General features: G+C 37.0%; 3 protein-coding genes and 1 non-coding gene across 7 annotated transcripts; 1 reads left to right on the plus strand and 3 right to left on the minus strand.

Annotated features, from left to right (window-relative positions):
- The first annotated feature begins 7,385 nt into the window (after nucleotides 1–7,385).
- LOC126872442 (cyclin-H) lies at nucleotides 7,386–9,408 on the plus strand. Of its 2 annotated transcripts, XM_050632400.1 has the most exons (6): nucleotides 7,386–7,625; nucleotides 7,931–8,155; nucleotides 8,219–8,392; nucleotides 8,468–8,693; nucleotides 8,773–8,884; nucleotides 9,001–9,408. In XM_050632400.1, exons 1-6 carry the CDS (start codon nucleotides 7,509–7,511, stop codon nucleotides 9,140–9,142), a joined length of 996 nt encoding a protein of 331 aa, XP_050488357.1. In that variant the 5' UTR covers nucleotides 7,386–7,508; the 3' UTR covers nucleotides 9,143–9,408. The 2 variants fall into 2 exon arrangements, with proteins under 2 accessions (XP_050488357.1, XP_050488356.1); XM_050632399.1 differs by lacking the exon at nucleotides 7,386–7,625 and having other exon boundaries at nucleotides 7,632–8,155.
- Nucleotides 9,276–18,797, minus strand: LOC126872443 (homeobox protein ceh-19-like). Its single transcript, XM_050632401.1, has 5 exons — nucleotides 16,296–18,797; nucleotides 16,090–16,209; nucleotides 11,910–12,136; nucleotides 10,006–10,142; nucleotides 9,276–9,949 (listed from the first exon to the last, which is right to left on the minus strand). The coding sequence occupies exons 1-5, from the start codon at nucleotides 16,468–16,470 to the stop codon at nucleotides 9,736–9,738; spliced, it is 873 nt and encodes a 290-aa protein (XP_050488358.1). The 5' UTR covers nucleotides 16,471–18,797; the 3' UTR covers nucleotides 9,276–9,735.
- On the minus strand, nucleotides 10,360–10,432 carry Trnam-cau (transfer RNA methionine (anticodon CAU)). The gene has a single exon. It is a non-coding gene; the product is annotated as a tRNA-Met (tRNA).
- Nucleotides 18,798–18,937: 140 nt separating the features above from the next.
- On the minus strand, nucleotides 18,938–21,487 carry LOC126872438 (UBX domain-containing protein 4). Of its 3 annotated transcripts, none has more exons than XM_050632392.1 (7): nucleotides 21,070–21,487; nucleotides 20,741–20,875; nucleotides 20,256–20,668; nucleotides 19,909–20,184; nucleotides 19,502–19,828; nucleotides 19,183–19,415; nucleotides 18,938–19,096 (listed from the first exon to the last, which is right to left on the minus strand). In XM_050632392.1, the coding sequence occupies exons 1-7, from the start codon at nucleotides 21,149–21,151 to the stop codon at nucleotides 18,973–18,975; spliced, it is 1,590 nt and encodes a 529-aa protein (XP_050488349.1). In that variant the 5' UTR covers nucleotides 21,152–21,487; the 3' UTR covers nucleotides 18,938–18,972. The 3 variants fall into 3 exon arrangements, with proteins under 3 accessions (XP_050488349.1, XP_050488348.1, XP_050488347.1); XM_050632391.1 differs by having other exon boundaries at nucleotides 18,938–19,099; XM_050632390.1 differs by having other exon boundaries at nucleotides 18,938–19,108; nucleotides 21,070–21,485.
- Nucleotides 21,488–21,521: the final 34 nt, after the last annotated feature.

Raw genomic sequence — 21,521 nt, forward strand, 5'->3', positions numbered from 1 at the left:
TATTTTTTTGCGCAGTAGTTAATGGTTAGAATATAAATCGCGTATGTTAATATTTTGCCATCTTTCAATTAATGTATCTACATTAATTATTTTAAGATATTTATTAACAATATTGTTTCCATTCAAAGTTCATTTTTCGCAAGAAAAGTTACTATATCAAACTTAGACATCGAATCAAAGATTTGTCCATTCGACTTTTCCCGGGCGTGATTCATAACTTAAATATCTTGCGGTATTTTATCGTTTTTCTTATAAGAAAATCATTGTACTAATAGAAGAAAAATCCAACATCTTGATGAGATCATCGTTTTCAACGAATCTTCTACTTTAACACGAACTTCTGTTCACTTACAATATCACTATTCAGAATTCCTCGGGGGGAAGAATTGTGTGCACCAAAATGGCGGCCATTCACAATCACACTATGCATTTTAATACATGGTGTATCACTTATACGAGAAATTAGTGTCAAGATGGTAAAGATACACAATTTTTCGAAAACACTAGAAGCTACACTTTGACATATGCACTGCCATCGTTAACTGTCACTTTTATACATGAAAAATAAAAAATAGAAGGTATTGGCAACGTGGAGTTCGAGGAAACCTTAGTCAAGGTCAGCAAAATGGCGGCGATATAAATGACTCTTGATAGATCGAAAGGGGGACACTGAGTTATTCGTCTCGGAACCAAAACAACGTGGATTTAGATGGAAATAAGGTGACAAAGGGAACAGAACCCGCTGATCCATAGTCCAGAGCGGAGCACACAAGACAGGCAGGTGTAACGCGTAGCGGCAGTAGACACCAACTGATCTCACATAACAACGGCCGATAAAATTGTTGCGTTTCCACCAAAAATTATCCTCTTTTTTTCCCTCGCGGTATAAAAAGTACAAAATTGTGGTAATTTAGCCCCCACCGCCGTGGCGGCGATTCTCCACTCGCTGGCCACAGGGAGGAGAGAGGCAATGAGCGAACAAGAGCGTAAAAGACAGATAGAAGAAGTAACAGAGAAAGAGACGAAGATAGAAAATGTTAGAGACAGAAAGGGAAGAAGAGGGGCGGGAAAAGAGGAAAGTAAAACGGGGGCCTTTTGCCCGTGAATACGCCGCACTAACAACACGGAACAATTATGGTTCAATATAACTGAGGCTAATAACAATAGCTGAAGCGGCTTCACACGCTCAGCGTATCTTTTTCCCTCCTAAAAAAATATATTGTGAAACATATTTTAAAAACGTATACCGTATTTTTAACGTAGCCAGCGTGTGCGACATATCATATATGAAATGTTACATGCAAACGTTTAATGTACGATACAGTTGTATCAAATGAAGCAATTCGCTGTACGTATGTAAGCCTGTAAAAGTAATCGTGGTTTATGCATCATGACATCGTTATCGCGTGCACGCTGAATCGTTATAGCTAAAAAAGCTGTCGGTTTATCAGAAAAAGTACAATACACTTACCAACATGAAATTTTCTGCGAACTGTTATCCATAGCCTGGCGTAAATTCGAAAACACAAAATCACTTTGACACACGTCGAAAGGAATCTTACAAATGATGTTCGATTTCGCTAGCACGGCAACTCTTGCCCTGTACTGCTGCTCGTGTGAACTCAACCAATGCTTAAGCCACCGAGAAGGGGCATACTATGAAATTAGTATAATCACGATCAAAATTACTCGCACCAGGCAGTGCTGGAACCACCAACCGCCGGTCAAATAACCCGCTCCGCCATCGCCAATCAGCGATCGCGAGTTGGCGGCCATCTTGCGCGATACAGCATGCGCATCAGCAGCCACAAATTACCGCAAAAGTGGATAATCTTTGCTCACGTGGTGCGTACTATTCCAGCAAGATGTATGTGTCCTTTGCTCGATCGTTCCGTTCCAAAAAATGAAGACGATTTTGGCTAATAACGCTATCGAATTTTACATTGACTTTGACATTCCAGATAATGCTATCTTTTATATATTGCACTCCCGATACGATATATATATATATTTGCACATGAAATAGAAATAGACATGTCGAAGCTAAGATAAGATAACGGTCTTAATTCCGAATAAGGTACAAATGTCAGTTCTTTCCATTTAAATGGTAATCCGTTCTATTAAGTTTCCTTTGAATCTTCTGTACTTAGCATTGCATAGCACGGCTGCATTATTCTGTCGCATTCAGAGAACTCTTTCCTTTCCGTGTTCAGTGCACGAAAAAAAGAAACTGCACGCAAGCCGAGACCGCGAAACGTAATCGCGCTTCGGAGTCTCTCACGCAGGCTGGTACAAGGTTGTCGTCTTCCATTTATGGCGCAACCGTGCACCATGTAATTATAAGAACAAAATATTTAGACTGCACTAACACGCTGCTGTAAAAGCGATTCTTCATGCGCGCGGTAAAATAACGACAGCATTCACATGGATCTGTTCCAAATTTCTAATTAGACTTCGTTGTTTATCTTCGTTAACACTGGGAATCTTTTCCACTGAAATTAGTTAATAACTTTAATATACTCTAATGCGGCTGTAATTTACTATGAGCCGTTAGCCGATCCGGTGAATGACACTTAGATAGTTTAAACACCGTTGCATATTTTCCTTACTTAGCTCGTCATAAACTAATTAGCGACATCTGATAAGCCCGAACATTTTTCTCCGGCGTCGCCCACGTTGATATATTCTACATATACGCGATATGTACATGGATGCAATTGGGTAGGTGTATATCCATCTTAATGCACACGCCTCACCCGTAGGGGGTTCTCGAAGCGCCGTGTTACGTTTCGTTGCGTCACGTGAACTGGCCCCCTGATTATAGTCGTTAATTATCGGTGGTTGCGGCTAAAGGAAATTAGAGGATTCGAGGTCGCTACTCCTCTCCTGTGGTAAGAATAAAAATAAAACCACCACTGATCTCTTACGCTTTACATAAAGAAAACGATGAACACGAACGAGTTCATATTCGCAAACGTAAGAGAAGAAGCTAGAACCACATATTTCATTTGTAATTATCATAATACCAATATTATCGACGTTACAGTCAAATCACAAATGCTCGCATCTTGCATTTCTCATAGGCTTTGAAGCATTATGTGACCTTTTTTCTTAAAATTTAGTTAGAATCATAGAGCATGCGGATTACTGATAACCATCGAGATTTGCATTGCTAAAAGGAGATAAGAAGGAAACCGCAGATAGGGAGGAAGGGCGTAACATAGGAGATTCCTGCCAGTCCTTCCGCCGTTTTTCGAGACGTATACTATCTGCTACACCTGGGGCACGAATACGAATTAGGACCAAGTCGCAACAGGATCGAGTCCCGCCGATTTCGAGTATGCTGGCCCCTTAGGCAACGATAAGTTGCTGCAGTGGGTCTAGCCACTGCTCTGCCCTCTGTAATTATACCGTATACAACCGAACGTTGTCTTGCTCTTTCTTTCTGGCGTCACTTTCTCCTTCGTTTTCCACCGTTCCTCGTCTTCACTGGATGCTTCTTATTGTTGAACGCGTGTTTCGCCGACCATGGTCCTGCCGGGGGCCAAAGTTGCGTTCGAGCAGCCGTCTTCGAGACTCCGCTCTTCCGCTCCACCCTCCTCGTTTCGTTTGCTTTGTTCTACTTACTACATTGCTCTTTTATTGTTTAGTAATGATCGCTCCGTTCGGTCCGTCACTTTTTCACAGACAGTGCACGATTTACACGATTCAAAAGCGAATAAAGAGGATCGTTGCCGGCTACAAGCATCGAAATTATTTATTTACCTTATCGATGCGCGATTAATACGAATCTTCAATTAATGATCCGTTCCTGTTAAATGCATGGTTACGCATATTGTCGGACAAATATTGTCGCTACTCTGGATCTTGAGCAGACGCGTTATTTGCATCTTCGATGCCCGAAGCATCAGTTGCTTCTGTGGATATTTGTACAACGATAATTGGTTCAGGAGCAGCGATCCGTTCGCGCGATCACTTCAATATATATCTAGATACACATCTTGAACAGTGTTTCGCGGCGTGATCGTAATTTCGTATCGCGATTTAATATTCGAGAAAAAAGCAGGTCGTCTGTGGTTGGTTGCCGTCGGACGAGCCACGTTCCACGGCAAGTTTTCTTATCCCTACTTTCCACAGTATTTATCTTATAAATTACAATCTGCATGCATTACAGTTTCTTACATTTTGTTGGTCAAAAGTGATCATAACTATGCACACTTCGATAACAACAGAAAAGGAAAGAAGTTGCGAAGGAATATTGTACGCCAGGCTGATCCGTTTTACCGGTTTGCCCAAATAAAATTGTTAGTTATTGCGAATCTTTGTAATGGTCTAGGGCCCGTGGCAGCCTTGATAAATTGTAGTAATCTTAGATAAACACCATGACTCATATGACAGGACATCATCGATGAACATAACGTTGGTGCATCAGTCTTGGACGCTGAGACTGTGTTACGTACGCTATTTGCTTATAAACGTGCGTGAATATCTTCTATATAAGTGTGTAGAAATGCATCAGCGTTTGAAATGAGTCAGTGTACCACGATTTTCCAGCTATGTACGCTCACTGACTGCGAGATTTATGGTTTGTTACGTAACAACGTCTCTCTGGTAAATTTAGTTTCGTATACACGGTATATATAATCATTTCACACACTAGTGAACGCACATTATCCGAGACACTCGATAGCAGATAATGCACGCCGTATACAGAAGACAGTGATATACTGCCTGTTAACACGAATCTGAGGCCCCATTAAATAATTAAACAAGCCGAAACATATCGATTTTATATGTCTTTGCATTTTTATATATTTAATTCCAATACAAAGTAAATTTGTAATATTCTTTTAAAAAATATTCTCTTAATAGGACATTATAGTTAACGATGTATTCTGCTGTTTCTTCTTATTACATTACTCTTATATTTCATGCACTCGTTTCAATTAATTTATAAAGTAAATCGATTACAGCATCGTTACTGACACAACGAGAAACTCCAGGAATATGGTCAGCCTAATGGTGGCCATTTTTAAGCGAGAGAAAGGAATTGTGACCACCAACTTCATATAATATGCAAACAGTACGTCCATCATGACGAACAATACACGAGAAGGTTTCGATCGCCGAAGGCTTGCGTGCAAGATACCTGGCCGATCAGACGTAGAGTGTTAGAAGCAGGCGTGATACCGCTTTTTGCGGGTTAACCGACGACGATACCACGGCATGCTAACGGTCATGCGATACACTAGGTCACGCATACAAAAAAAAATTGCATACATATGCAATATTTTTGCATTCATACCCATTGTTCGATGCAACGACTTCAAAACTCCGAAGTAGATATCTCCTCCTCTGCTCGTCTATTCCTCTTGAGCTTCGTATCTGACGATAGAAACAACTGCAATTTGATAGAAAGTTCTTCTAGATTGCGGTGAACCATTGGGGTGCGATGGTAATCCACTTTACTCGTCACACCTCGTACACCATGCCAGACATTGATTTTGCATTATCGTTACCAGTTAACTGAACCGATTGGTTCCCTTTTCCTCCGTGTTCACGTAGATACACGAGATATCTTGATATATAGATGGTCACGTATAGATGCTTGTCCACAATGATGACGTGTTAGTGTTTGTATTTGTACGAAGGGAGCAAGCTTCGGCGCGAAAGGGTGCAGCACGCAAAGTCGAGGGTGGCGGCAACCGCAATATTAGATTAATGGCGGATGTACTTCACTTTCGGTGCCATATCGTTTCCCGACGTAGATTTCGTCGGAAATTAAACTTCTCGAGTAGCATCGTCCATCAGTCATACAAATTGAAAGTTGCCTTTAATTATTTAGTGTTCATATATGGCATATATGTATATATGGCACGTTTGCAATGTTATATTTTGTTATTTGTGTAAGAATTAATTCAAGAACACTCCAACACAGTTGTTTTATCTCGCATCTAAGATCACCACGATACAAGATGCAGATGCTTGGGCTAAATTTTAAGAGATCCACACTGTACCCGCGACAACGTATCGTCGCATAGCATAAAGAAACATAAATCAATGTGCAAAAAGTAAAAAGTTATAGCCACCGAGACGTCGAGGCAACGTCTTTGCTTGAACAAGCGGCAGCACCGGGATGGCCTCGAGGGCTGAACGAGGTGGAAGAGCAGAATGGGAGATCCCGAGCCTTGATCGTGATAAGATGCAGCGGCGTCGTCGGTTGACAAAGGGTCGTAGGAACGCCCCCTCAGATCCGACGTGCAACCGCTTGCGGGGGCGTACATATTAAAATTGGCCCCCCACCTCTAACCCTGTATCAACCATTCGCCGATCTTGTTTATTACTGGCACGTACAATCACGTTACCAGAAAATATGATCCCTTTTACCGAAAACTCTAACCTCTGTTGTACTCACCAGCTCGTATCTTTGTGCCGTAACTTTGTTGAACATCATTTCTTAACATCATATTCGCAAGACATACTGTCGTTCATAAAATGTGTGTACGAACTTCAATGTGTACTATATTGTATTTATTTATTATGTTCGCGTATTTTGCTCCATTCCATATTTTTATACTAATGATTCCGTATTTTTATGCATTTATATATCTTTCCTATAGTAATAATAAATAATGTAACGTATATCCTATATAAATAGTTCGCAATATTATGTGTTAAACTATTTGCCACAACGTATAACCTATAATGCATTAGAAAATTTCTATTTCTTTAAAACATTCTTTAAAATAATAACATTCACTAAAATGATACTGACAACCTTTGTTGAAAACAATGATAAGTCGATAAGGAAACATGAATATAGATAAATATAAATACGAATAGCAAATAGAAATTCAAAATACCAAGAATATGTTTCTTATACATACATATACATATATATATATATTCTTATTCTTTATTCTTAATGCCATCCTTATTATTCAATATCATTAAAACAGTCAAGTAAATATAGACGAACATAGATGTATTGAAAAAACATAAAATAATGGAAGTTGAATTATTATCTGTTACCTTACTTGTTCTGCAAACAGCCTACCAATTTTTGCATGTGCATCGTAAATAAACACCAACTGTAACAATGCAACGCATTTGTTAATTTTACGTACATTGTTGCATTGTATCGATACTACTGTGAAAAAATATTACATGCTTTTATTTTCTTCACTTAAAAAAATACAAGTGCGTTTTCTCATCCTCTGCCGCTGCTTTTGAATCGAACCAGATGCTTCCTTAGCGAACAAAACTTTTCCTGCGGAGAGGTTAGCGTTGCGTCCATCTTGTAGTTCGCGACCGTATCGACATAGGAATAGGCGCAAAGTGCGCCTAATGCTGCCCTCTGCGATAGACTGGTCGAAACATCGCACGCCATCTTGGATATTTAATGCCTGTTTTTACCGTGTGATTTTACAGTGTAAACGTCAAGTTTGGGTTTTGTGTTATTGTGCCTAGCGTATTTGAATATACTTATCAAAAGCACAACAATTACAATGTTCCCGCAAAGTTCACAGAGAAGGTATTGGATATTTAGCGATGAAAATGATTTAACAGCATTAAGAGAGAAAACCAATGCAGAATTTATCCAAAGGCATGGTGCGAATATGAAGGTGAGTTATGCTGCTTGCAGTGATAAGTAAACAATGAAATTTTGTATTTTAATTGTCAAATCGTTATCGTGCGTATTATAATTAAGGATAAAATTATTATTTCCAAATAAACTGGTGAAGTAGATATTTGAAGTATATTCTATTGATAATTGTGGCTAAACATGTCGATACATATGTACACTGTTTTATATGAATTTTTTATTTGTCATTTTTCAATTCGTTTTTTGGAGTATAATTTTGTATTGCATTGTGATATACACATGTTATTTCCACAAAACATAACATGGAACTTATATTTTAAAAAGCCAGAGCAGAGAGAAGAACATTTTCTATCCCACATAGAGGAACGTACATTACTTCGTTTCTATGAATTACAATTGAGAGACTTCTGCCGCCGCTTCACACCTTCAATGCCACGTGCCACTGTAGCTACTGCGTTGCATTATTTCAAACGATTTTATCTTAGAAACAGTGTTATGGATTATCATCCCAAAGAGATTTTAGTCACATGTGTTTACTTGGCTTGTAAAGTAATTATATTGTCTCCATATTGTCATTACATTTCTGCAGTTTGTCACAGTAGTTGATTTTAGGTAGAAGAATTTAATGTATCCATATGTCAGTTTGTTGCTAATATTAAAGGAGATAGAGAAAAGGCATCCGATATTATACTTAATAATGAATTGCTCCTTATGCAGCAACTAAATTATAACTTAACAGTGCACAATCCATTCAGACCTGTAGAGGGATTAATGATAGATATCAAGGTACATCTTTAATACCTTTATATCAGTGTAAGTTCAATAGTTTTGATGTATTTGATAGAATTAATATATTTTTAGACGAGGTATACATCTTTGGAAAATCCAGAACGGTTGAGGCCATATATCGATGAATTTTTAGAAAGGGTATTTTTGACTGATAGTGTTTTACTATATACGCCAAGCCAAGTTGCATTGGCTGCAACATTACATGCTGCATCCAGAGCCTCTGCTAATTTAGATAATTATGTAACTGATATTTTGTTCTCTCAAGAACATTTAGTGTGTATAATAGAAGCAGTAAGAAGTAAATATATCCTCTTTGATTTATGTTTCTCTGTATATCTACAATATATTTTAATTGGCATATATAATATATATTCTAGAAATAAGATCTATGGCTAAATGTGTAGAACCTCCTTCAAGAGAAGTGGTAAGAGCTTTGGAAAAGAAATTAGAAAAATGTAGAAATCAGGAAAATAATCCTGACAGTGAAATGTAAGTATATATTTATAGTCTTAAGCATAGTTTTATAGTATACTTTAAGTATAATGTAAATTATATTTGGCAACATAAGTTTCAACAAGATAAGATTTTTTTATGTACTATTGCAGTTATAAGCAGAGAATGCAAGAAATGTTAGATGAGGAAGATTTACAGGACAATGAAAAATATGCTAAAATTATACAAGATCAAGCAGCTCATGATGAGAAAATCTTGGGTGTCAGCAAAGTTTTGTCTCCTTCGGCTCTATAATAAGGCAATTTCTGACATTGCATTGATACCATTTTTTATACCTTTGTCAATTGTACATAATAATGAATAATTGATTACTTTATATCAATAAAATCTAGGAAAGGGTTACAATATTTATTAATATTTCAATATATACCTTTTCGAGATAAAAATATATTTGTTAGTTTTTCATTAAAATCAGGAAATTGTTATAAAAATTATTTAATGTATATATTGTGTCTCTTTATAATAAATGCGATTAATAAACTTTTTGTTTACCTTGTTCATTTTCTATGCTTCTATCGTTATTCAAATGAAATTGTTTAATTTTTTACAATTTAGATGGGGATTATGTTTTCACTATGATATATTCTTGGTACGAATTTTGGTTCCATTTTAGTATCATTATTTATTGCGATAATAAAAAAATTAACAAATATGTTAACCGTTCTTTAGAATGTTTAAAAACGCTATTAATTTAAAAATTTTCAAAAATATGTATCACATACCCAGATTTCTAACGATTCAATCCTGCACGATATTAATTATATTAATATTGCATATGAGCTTTACCAACTAATTTAATGTAACGTGAACACGGAATATTTTCGTATTTAAGAATCTTGATGCCTAAAGTCTAATCTTTGGCTTAAATGATATGTCGGATTACTTGTTGGGATGTTTTGGAAAATCGTTGTCTGTTGACCCATTGTTAAATTACTTGGCAATGGTTGAACAATAGGCAAGGCAGATGGTAAAGGAACTGTCGCTAAATGTTGTGGAAAAATCGGTGCTCCTGGTTGCAGTTGCGCTGGATAATTAAAAAACCTGAAAAAGCTTTTCCTTTATAAAAAGTCACATTTTCATTGAATATCGATACTCACCAAAGACGATCCTCGACGAAAATTGGTCGAGGTGCAGGAATACCTAAACTGGAGTAATATTGTTGCGCCAGCAGTTCCACGTCGTTTGTGTACTTCCTTTTCCACTTTGTACGTCTATTTTGAAACCAAATTTTAATCTGTAAATATAAGAAACGACACAAAAATTCATTAACAAATACGAGTATTAGAAAATGTTATTCGTTTATAGTAGTATGTTCAATAAAGAATTGAAGTGATCTAGGTGAAGGAAACATTGATTCGATAAGACATTAAGTGAATAACATAAGCTACGAAGTATAATATGTTAAGATCAAAGAAATTCAGAGTTTCTCGTAACCAAAATCAAAAAATATTTGCCCCGGGTGAGGATCGAACTCACGACCTTAAGATTATGAGACTTACGCGCTGCCTACTGCGCTACCGAGGCATTCGAGAAGCTTTTCGCCACCACATTTGAAATTGCAAACCTCGCAAGCTTGAGCTTTTCAAATATATTTATGCAAAAAAAAAAAAAAAAGTTTTTGTGTTCTATGCTAAATAATTGCGAAAATACAACAATCTTCAAGGGATATTATGAATTTAAGGAAACATACAAACTGAAGCTCCTGTGTGGAGAAGTATCAGGAGAAGTCAAGCCTGACCATGAGAAAAAGATGAAACATGTGAGGCAGCGCGGGAAAAAATGATGTCACCATCTTGGACACGATTCCTACAGAATTTTCTGAAGGGGAATGCCTAAACCGGATTCAGAACGTTCAAAGCGGTAATATATCCTAATTAAAAAATCGACGCCTCTTCGGTCCGTCGCTTCGAAGCATCCGTTGTCCCGAGATTCTTAGTTCTTGTGGCATGCTGGAAACGTACACACGAATCGGAGGAGCAGTAGAGCAAGAAGAAGGGGACTCCCGGAGCTGGCTCGTTAACTACGAGAAATATTGTGACAGTTATGTCTGCGCCACGACACGTCTCCTTCTTCCCTCTGATCCGTCGTCTGATCATCCTTGCCTTTTGCTGTGATCACAAAGATAATTATCTGCCTCGTTCGCGGTACCCCGCGATATTTCTACCGCTTTGGCAATTATTACAGTTCGCGACATTACTGGTCTGGACGATTGCAACTCGACCGAACAGAAAATATCCAGGGTATTGTCATAAATTAATTAGTTTAAAGCGATGCAACAGCAAGCCATGTTGCATCCTATAAAGTAAATGGAAGAATTATGTAACTGTCGCAATCCATTTCTACAACTTTGTGTAGGATTACGTAGCTAAATCTTCGTTGAAAGCTGAGCACTTCGGATCGGGAGGATAATATTAGAAACCGAATTGCGTAGAAAAGTGAGCAATACAGAGGGTTGCTTAAATGTGGCGCCTATAGTAGGTAAAAAGAATCGAATTTCTAGGTAGAATACAATTTCTACGCAACACGATGATTAATTAAAGATTTCCGCGAAAGAAAGGGGCGATCGTTTTGCGTTCTCGTCTTCTCCGTGCGAGAAGAAAGGGCGTATAAGTGCTAATTGGTCCTAAAGGGCGATCTTCCCCCATGGCGCCACAATCTGGCGCCTATACATATGGTGACCTTTAGAGCCATAATTCAATGCCCGGTTGAATTTGAGAAACTCAGGATACATGGAACTTAAACTATTTCAGGTGCCCTTAGGCTACGGAAGTCTCAGACATTATCGCAATTTATTGTGTGGTGTGCATCTTGTTCGAAGCAACTTCAGCGAAATGTGTTTCCCTTTAATCACAGGGAAATCTTATTTAGTAGCTCCAGTTCTTCTCATTATTATGAAATATAATGTGGTAATTTTTCTTCTCCGCGTGAAACCGTTAGGTAGATCAGTTTCCGTTCCGGAAATCTTTGGAATGAATAGCGACATAAATTATGTAACACGTACCTGAGTTTCAGTCAGTTTCAGACTTTTGCTGAGCTGTAGTCTTTTCGCCACACTTAGGTATTTGTTCCTCTCGAATTCTGCTTCTAATGACTTAATTTGCGCCGCGGTGAATGCCGTACGAGGCCTCTTCTTTCTTTCGTCATCGCTAATAGCGCTGTCACTTTTTTCTTGAATGTCTCTATCTACACCTGTTGTAGAGTTGGCACTGCTACTGCTGGTACACGCCTCTGGTAACATCGTGGAAAGGATTATACTATTTCTATATGTATTGTGAAGTACATCGGGCGAGAAATGATAATTAAGCCACGTTTCCTTATCGTGTAATTATCGAATAATTGCGCGACGCTGGTCATGTTACTTCAGCAGAATGAAAACGCGTCGTAATTAAATGAGCTCTAATAACACGTGGCTCATGCGAGATTAAATAGCAGACAACTACGAATTATAAACTATAACATCGTATTCGATGTTTGATCAGGAATAAACGGGACTAGATTTAAACAACTGGTGCGATGACAAAGGCCTATCATTAATTGTAAAGCGGTGGTTTATGTGCCGTGACGCGACCTGTTCTCATTTTAATTGCTTTTAAATGAGATCGGTACCATAGACGATACAAAACGCCGTCTCTTTTTAACTTAACCAGACCCAATTACCCCTTTAAGATTTCTTTCCTCATCAATCTCGTTACTTTTTTCCCCCCGTCGAACTTGTTTATATTTATATTTATCCCGGGCATACAAGCCGCTGGTACAAGACGTCGCGCCTCGCCCATGAGGAATGTCTTTGGGGTCTCTTTTAGTCGACTGGTAACAGGATCGCGTTCTAAGTAGCGGGGATCATCTTCTAATTATCTGCCCATTCGTCATCCGACGAAAAACCCTGGCAGCACGACGCTCCATCGTTGAATATATGTATATACGTCTGTTACTTCAAAAAAGAAAAGTATAACTCGCGACACAGCGATACCATTCGTGTCATAGCGTACGCATACTGTACCCTATTTTATCACCTTTAGAAATAATACATTATATATATATATATATATATATATATATATATATATATATATATGTATAGTGAAAATTAATACAAAATCCCTTAAATCCCTTAAATCCCTTGAATAACAGGATCAAATTGCTCGGTTGTTCGTGTCGTTAGAATATAATTAGCATCTCATCTGTATTGAATGTCTTGGAACAAGCACGTTGAAGAGATTAGACCTCATCTATCACTGTATCAAACGTGAAGAGAACCTGTTATTTTGGCATCGATAAATCGATGACAAAAGCTTCCTCCTTTGCAAGAAGAATGGATCGGCTCGAGCAACCCTTGCAGTCAGAGGTGCAATAAATATCTCGAAAAAAGTATTTGCGGCGTGGTTACCGGGACCGCAGAGTGTCGTTTACCGGCTACTAATTGTCAGATGGCGACGTAATTGTCGCGTTTCTCGCGCGTTTTTCGAGACTTCTCTTCTCTCCCGTACTACGGAGTCGTCGGCTAAAACCGTACCGCCTCTAATTCACTCGACGTGAACCACGTCGTACGACGTGCATGCTTGTGCACGTGTAAATTAAGGAAAGATTCCAACTCGAGTGCTGGGAAACAGTATGCGCAGATAATAATATCAAAGGCTACAAGTAGCACGTGTTTACATTTTAGATTTGAACGGCTATATCTGTTGTATTAGCACGATGCCTGTGGACATTGCAGTTAATAAAGAGTTAAATCCGTCTTACTCTTCTCTTTACAGAATTACCTATAGGAAAGTTTTTGTAATTTTTTCTAACGAAACGTTTCGGGAATTTTTTTTCTAACGGAGGTTTCACACCTTTCGTTGAAAGAAAAGCTAACATTCTTTTCCGGAAAAGATCTGAACAAGCGGAAGAGAAAAATATTTTCGGAGGGTGTTCGCGCGGCTCATTTGTCGTCGACTTTCTGACTCGGTTGCATTGACGAACGAGCTCCACGAAGAAGAAGAAGAAGAAGAGGGAAGAAAGGGTTGGCGTGGAAGGCTACGGTGCAAAAAGGAGCTTAAAACGTGAAGAAGCGTGCGGTGGAAGCCGACGAGGAGCACAGCGAGCCGAAATAGAACACCACGCCCTCTAGTTTACCTAATTGCTGCGAGCTGCGGTGAACTTGTCTCCTAATTATTCTGTGATGAATGGTGAGAGCACGAGTAGAAATGTGCGATAAAACGTGGCTAATTTTCATTCGTTCGGCGTTGCACGATTTCACACTCGTGGCCAACTACCAGGATAATTAATCCACACGCGTAAGTCATACCCATTGGACGCTTTAGAATAGACAGATGGCTAGATCTTTTGTCATGATCTAAACCATCGTTCACTTAGATTAATATCGTAGACTGCAGAGATTTCAACGAAAGATGTCTCGTTTTACTCTTCAAGGAATTGAAAATGATTTTGAGTCTCGAATTAGACCATTATACGTTTGGTATTCAACGATGGTGATATCCCTACTATAATTACTATATCTGATAGACAGTTGCAAGATATATTATGCGTTGAAGAAACGACCAAATAAATCGTTTATTAAAAATCATAAAAGTGAGCCGGTAAAAAAAGGAAAATATCTTTTGGACGACTTTACTCGTTCGCGAGGCAGCTTTTGCAAAGATTTACGCGTCGCGTTGACGGCTTTGTAGTTGGACGCGACGTCCCACATATCTCAGTTGAAAAGCACGGCGCAAACGAGAATTGTCCTTTCCTTAGATCTCGGATTTATCGCGGTGACCATTACGTTGTGTAAATCACACAAGACAAGGGCCCTTGGTAGAAATTAGTCGTCGAGAATCTAAAACACTCTTGGTAAAATGGAATTGAGCTGAGCCAGCTATCGATGCTTCTTCGTACATTATGGCGTGGACATATAATAACACCAGTCCAGTAAATGGATATTCTGTATGAACTGAATCTATGACTTTAAGGAATTGATTCGCTGTAACGATCGTAATACGGTTGTAACTAAAAGATGCATCGAGAGATTAAGATACGTAAAGAATTTCTTATTAACGCTGGAAATGGAAACCAAATAGAATCAACCCATAAGATATCGCCGAATGTTATCCGTTCATGGTGTATTTCTTTCTTTTTTTTTTTTTTTTTTTTGTACATTCTGTACGGTAGGGATACGAAGACACATTTTGCCGCATTTCCATGGCAGAATTAGCAGGAGACAGATAAATAGTGAACGAAGAGCAGGAACATTGAGTGGGCGTGGACCCTGCAGGAAGTAATGGATCAAACTCACAGTCGTCCGCGCAAACTTACGAATTTGTTACCACGTGAAGAAAGCATGTGGATTCTGTAACAATTACTCCCTTTCACGTTGGTAACAATATCCGAATTAAGTGGAAACAATTACCCATTACTACGCAACGTGTAATAACTGTAAAGTTGGGATACAAAGTAATTTTAGAGTTGCGCGTTGACATCGGAATGTTTGCGTCAACGTATATTACGGATTTTACGACATGTTTTACTGATTACATACTTAGAGTTTTAATGAGGAATCTCTAGGTAATGAGAAGCAATTAAAACTTAAAACGATGGCAGCGCAACGAATGATTAAGACTTTAAAAGAATCATCGTGTGTTTTCGAATGATCGGCACGGTATTATTTTAATACCGACTTCTTTATTGTACTATTGAGATATCTTAGTTGGCCGTGCAATTTAAGGAAATATAAATACCACAACAGATACGATAAGATGTTTTAAATAATAGACTTTCAACTGAAATAACTCGATAGTTTGCCGTTTGTTGAATTAAGACATTTTCCGAGCTTTTACCTCTGTGTTTTCATACAATATATAACCAATATATATCTTTATATATATACCTATATATATGCCTTTATTAACCAAGTAATTTGACAAAGCAAATACAAGTGTGCAACACCTGTATAATTTGTTGAGTTACGCCGTATAATCTTGCAAAACAGTGTCTACCATTAAATCGAGTATCGCAAACGCGATTTTATAATGATTTCATTTGGATACGTTTAACTGATAAATGTTTGTGGAAACATTTAATTTTATCGCATATGTTAAAATCGACGTTCTTCTTTGTTTCAGTAGAATCGCTCTAATGCATTTCAATTAATTTTCATTGCAAATAAATTGTAATGCGGGCATAAAATTTTCAATTCAGCTTACCATAACACATTTCTGGTTCAGGGGTCGAGCAAACCAGATCCACATCGTTAAATTCGATTTCTTCTGCCATGGACATGGAGGAATCTGGCGCTATCAATTTCCGTTCCTCCGAATCATTTGCTATTTAAATGAATTTCATTTTTTTTTTTTTTTAATTTGCTTCATTAATCTTCGTAGAATGAAACGGAAATTTTGGGCGAACTTACATTCGTGACCTTGCAAATACGTTTCGGTCTGAATTGATACGCGAGTTTCCTCTTCGACAGGTTTCTTACTTGGCGCTAAAAGACTTTCGATACTGAACGAGCATACTTTCGGACTTTCATTCAATTCCATCGATTCTCTATTGGTTTCTGATGTTTTCGCGTGTTCTTCCGACATTCTAAATTTCGATCGTTCTCAAATGCCTGACGCTATCATTTAGATCTCCGTTCGATGTTCCGATTGATTAGATATCCACTTCAAAGTATTTCAAAGATACGTATCTAGTGCTTTTTTAAGAACCGATCCTTTAAAAATCACTGCACATGTCTTCACTATGCTTATCACCATCGCATCACAATCACTACCTGTTCGTACAATGCTTCTCAAATTTGATTCGTCGGTAATTAACGAAACATTTTTGATTTTATTCTATGAAAAACAGAATGATGTGACTGATGAAGTTGCAAGTACGAGATCGATTCAGATCATTCATAGATATCCGTGATCCGTTCGCGGGATTAGAGTCGAAACCAGCGACTGATTGTCGGGGTTGCTCGCGATGTCCAACAATATTTTTTTTGGCAACCAAGTCAAATTCTTCGTTCTTCGAGGCGGCGACGAAAAGCCACGTGCTCATGACGTCATTGTATGTTCAACCAATCCTATGTAAGTTTGGGCGGTTCTTGGCAAGCACGTGCGTTTCTGAAAGGAGCCCCTAATGATCTCGTACAGCGAGACGGTAGCAGTCACTAAACGGTGGTAATGAGGTACCCATAAATTTCTGTCACCGCCATGAAACGCTGTTTAATAACTGTCTTAACAGAAAGCGAACGCAATATGATATCAATTTTCAATCTGTTGCATCTGCATCGAATATGAATTTAGAAATACCCTGATTATGTCAAACGTCATTTCAATTTCGAAAATACGAACGATTAATTTCTTTTTAATATTCTAATAATTCGATGACTGTATGATGAGTTATATTCAAACAAGAAAAACAGAGGAATTGTAGATAGTAGATGCAAAATATGTGTAATACGTGTGTATAGTTGCAAATTTGCATATAATGACCGGGATGATAAATTGAACGTCTTAAATGTATTATTAGACCTGTATTACGATTCTATAGAAATCTGAATTCCCGTAATTCGAAATAAGCGATAAGTTTGTCATTTACCTATTTGGTAAGGTCAGTGTACATTCGCTCATACATTTAATGAGATTATTAGACGCACAATTGTTTATATTAACAGAACGATGATAGGGATGATAGAATGATACAAAAAGTGTTGACAGATGCGAAATTTGGCTACGTTTATGCGAACCAACGAAATACACTGCAGAAATTTGTTTCGCACTTCAGCTAGCCAAATTGTGATTCTTCTGAATAAATCAGAACCAGATGATATTGGCTTAGAGTTAGTTCTGATTCAAATTTATTTATATCCATCGCGTTTGATTTATATTAATTTTCTTACGTTTTGATTCGGTGCAAAAATAAAAAAGAAAGAACGGTATAAAACAACTTCGAATTTTATATCTTCAAGTATGAGGAATACATTGTAATTGAACATAGTAGACAGTAAAAGGAAAGAACTAGTAGGTGTGTCCGTAAGATCACATTACTTAAACGACACTCCTCTCGCATGTTCTGCAATATGTTACGTTGCCAGAAAGCTGACACCTTTGAAGAAACAAGTCAGCCAAAATGTTTGTTAATTTTACGCTTAATTGGTGCCACAATCGATAGCATCAAGGTAGTAAGGGTGTAAATTATCGATTCCTTCGAACGTGTCAACCGCAAAATAAAACGGTCGAGACACTTCTCTGGCATTTGTCTTCCATCGTTTCCTTGAACATATTTTTGGAATCATATTTCGTCAGACGAAAAATCACACGTCATGATTCCATGTTCTCACCGTTGTAATAAACTGTCGTGTATCATCTTACCAACTACTTGGCGCCATTAATTACACGCCGCACAGAACCGAAAAGCAATGAACTTAAGATGTTTCTGACAGAGTGTAACAACAGGAAAACTCAGGATTTGTGTAAATTTTATATATATATTTTTATTATTTATATAATAACAGAATAAAAGCTTTCTATATAATCGATACATTTTGCTTTTATCGTAAAATAAAACGTAACGTGATCACTATTCTTAGTACAATTCTTGTTACTCGAAAATATATCGTAACTTTGATTAATGTGATAGAACAAAATAATTTTTATTTTAAGAGGAAATCTCAAAGCATATATAATATAACTTAAAACCCATAATAAGTTCAATACTCGTACTACGAATATAAGGATGTATATTCCATATCCTTTTCAGGATGTATGCTTATCTGTCATATAGTAGTTGAAAAACTGCGTTTGGTCCTTATATCATTTGTAACTTATTAAAGTATATTATCGATTTAATATTTAATAAGGTGATAAGTAAACTTTCCTGTTTAAATAAAATGATTCGTACCTAACGTGTTATCGTAATTGATAATTGATATCGTGATTGTAACGACGTAACACTTGATTGCAGTGCGACAGAACAGAAAGATATAAAATTTTAATAAAATATACTTTTTATCGAAGATATCGTTTCTGTTGCATATCTAAAATTCTGATTAGTGAAACAAAGTAAAGCTCATTAGAACTTTATTGATTTATAATAATCTACATTTGTTGCGTTGAATTACCATTCCATGTATTATTCTCATCATTATCATCCCCACCTGATTGTAGTCTATGTACATTTCCTTCAGTTTTGATGGTTGTACTTCCTTGATTACCCAAATATCTTCTAACCAAACTAAATGTCATAAATCGTTATCGCCTATGTCCGTATTTCACTTACATAAATATCCTCATAAACATGAAACCTACCCTGATGAACTGGCAACATTCTGAAGATTTTTAACTGTACCAGCTGCTTTGTCTTCTGAATCGTTATTTTCAGTAGAGTTATTTGGTTTTTTCGGTGTTTTATTGCGTGTACCTCCGGTAAAATATCCTATCACGTAATAGTACACAGCTGTGAAAATTGAAAAAGTGGACCAAACGAACCGTGGTAAAATACCAACATCTTGTGTAGATGTCACAGTTGTTGTAACGGTCGACTGAAATAATAAATCGACAATAATAAAGCATGTCGCGAATACGATGAAGAATGTGAATATTTCATCGAAGTATAAACTGAAATTACGTTTTTCAAAGGCAGGATTAGGATAACTGCTGTAGGAACCAGTTCCAATTCTAAAAGAGTTTTATCATCATCTTCGTGCATTAATTCCCGTCTTGGAAAGGAGGTAGACATCGCAAATTGACGGAATGGTAAATTAATATTCTGAACAACGTAAGTACGCAAATCACGCAAAGTACTTGATGGTTCAAACTGCGCGATATAAGGATTGCCAGATGGCAATCGGAATTGTATTCTACTAACAGTTGCCGTAGATATCGATGGTTCAGATGGTTCTGAGTTGTTACTTTGTTGTTGACTTTGTTGCTGTCCTTGTTGTTGTCCTTGTTGCTACATTTGACAAGGATACATTTTTTCTATATATAAAAAAATTAATTTTATGAGCTTTTTCCGAAAAAGAACATACAAACCTGCTGCAATGCTAATTCTTTTTGTTTTCTCTCTAATTTATCCTGAGCAATTTGTTGTAAAACTTTCTCCCGAGCTGCTGCATCAGCAGCTTTCTCTTTCATTCTCTCTTCGTAAGCTTGTTTCATTTCTAGATCCTGCTGTTTTTGCCGCATTTTTTGCATGTCACGACCGATTTTACGACGTTCTATTTCACTTTGTCTATTTTTCTTTTCCTCCTCTTCGATACGCTGTTTCCTTTGTAATTCTATTAGCTGTTGTGCTTTTTTTAGTTTTTCCTAAAGATACACAGTATTTTAATTTTTTTTTATCATAATGCTTTAAATAAAAAATTTTTATGTAACCATACTTCTGGTGTTAGTTCTTTAGTAGGTGTCTCCTTTGTTTCATTGACTGGTTCTGATGGTTCGCTAGTTTTTAAGCTTGTGGATGGTTCTTCCTTAATATCGTTCTTAATTACATTATTATCCTTATCCTCTGATGTAGCTTGAGTTAATGGTACTTCTCTGCTTGATTTTGGTATGTTATCATTATTTTTATCTACGTCAATTTTCATATTAGCATCAGTAGCACCACTGGCCACAGTAGCTTTTTGTTCTGCATCTATCAGATTGACAGATGCATTTTTATTTTTTCCTACTTTTGTTAAAACTAAGTCAATTTTAGTAGCTAAATCAGCTGCTGTTGTGGTGCCAGCAATAATTTCCAAAGGTGCACCATTTTCACCAATGAAGAATAGGGATGGTACAGGTACCAGTTGATCTGTTGAAAAATACTTAGGAAAATACAGAATTTTGTTGAAATTTGAACTTGAGTTATTTTATCAAAGGATACAAATCTGAGCAAAGAATCTGTAGGTTTCAGATCCACTTTCCAATCGAATTGCTACAAAATCTTCCTGTTCCAAGCGGCAAGAAACTTCTGTAGCATTGATTGCTTCAGCGACTTGTGCAGATGTGTCATCTTTACCTGTAAATAGATGACAAGGCTATTTATCATATAACATTCATGATACAAACAAAACATAATTATTATAATAGGATTTGAAAATAAAAGGTAATCTGTAAGTATGTTACTAATTAAATGAAATGAAAAACAATTTAGGCGAAAAACAAGTAATAACAGATTAAATAATGCCTTAACCTAACATTACAAATATATACCTTCAATGAAAACGACAAAAATTGCTTTCCTTGATTTTGATGTTGCCACTGCTTCATTGATGCTACCTTTAAACCACTTCATGTTTTCTGCAAAGTTAAGGATATTCGTGTTCTATTGTGCTATCAGTTGATAATGACGTAATGAAAAAGTGAGTTCAATCACTAGAAATTTTCTGTAGAACTTGACGTTTCAAAATCTACGTAAGGTTTGGTTAGGTAACTATTGAATTGTATTAATGAATTGGTCCATTGTATTGAGCATAATTGTCCGTTTGTCTTTACATTAATTCAGTAAGGTATATATAAATAGCTGTAACCATAATATTGTGTGAATTTGCAAAAATAAGCCTTGTGAAATGCAAGTCAGTGTCACGTAACGCTATTGTAGACAAGTTATTCGCAAATTGAAGGTAAGCTTATTGTTAAATCGATGAAAATACTGTTGATTGTAA

Source organism: Bombus huntii, chromosome 13, assembly GCF_024542735.1.
Source record: "Bombus huntii isolate Logan2020A chromosome 13, iyBomHunt1.1, whole genome shotgun sequence".
NCBI lineage: Eukaryota > Metazoa > Arthropoda > Insecta > Hymenoptera > Apidae > Bombus > Bombus huntii.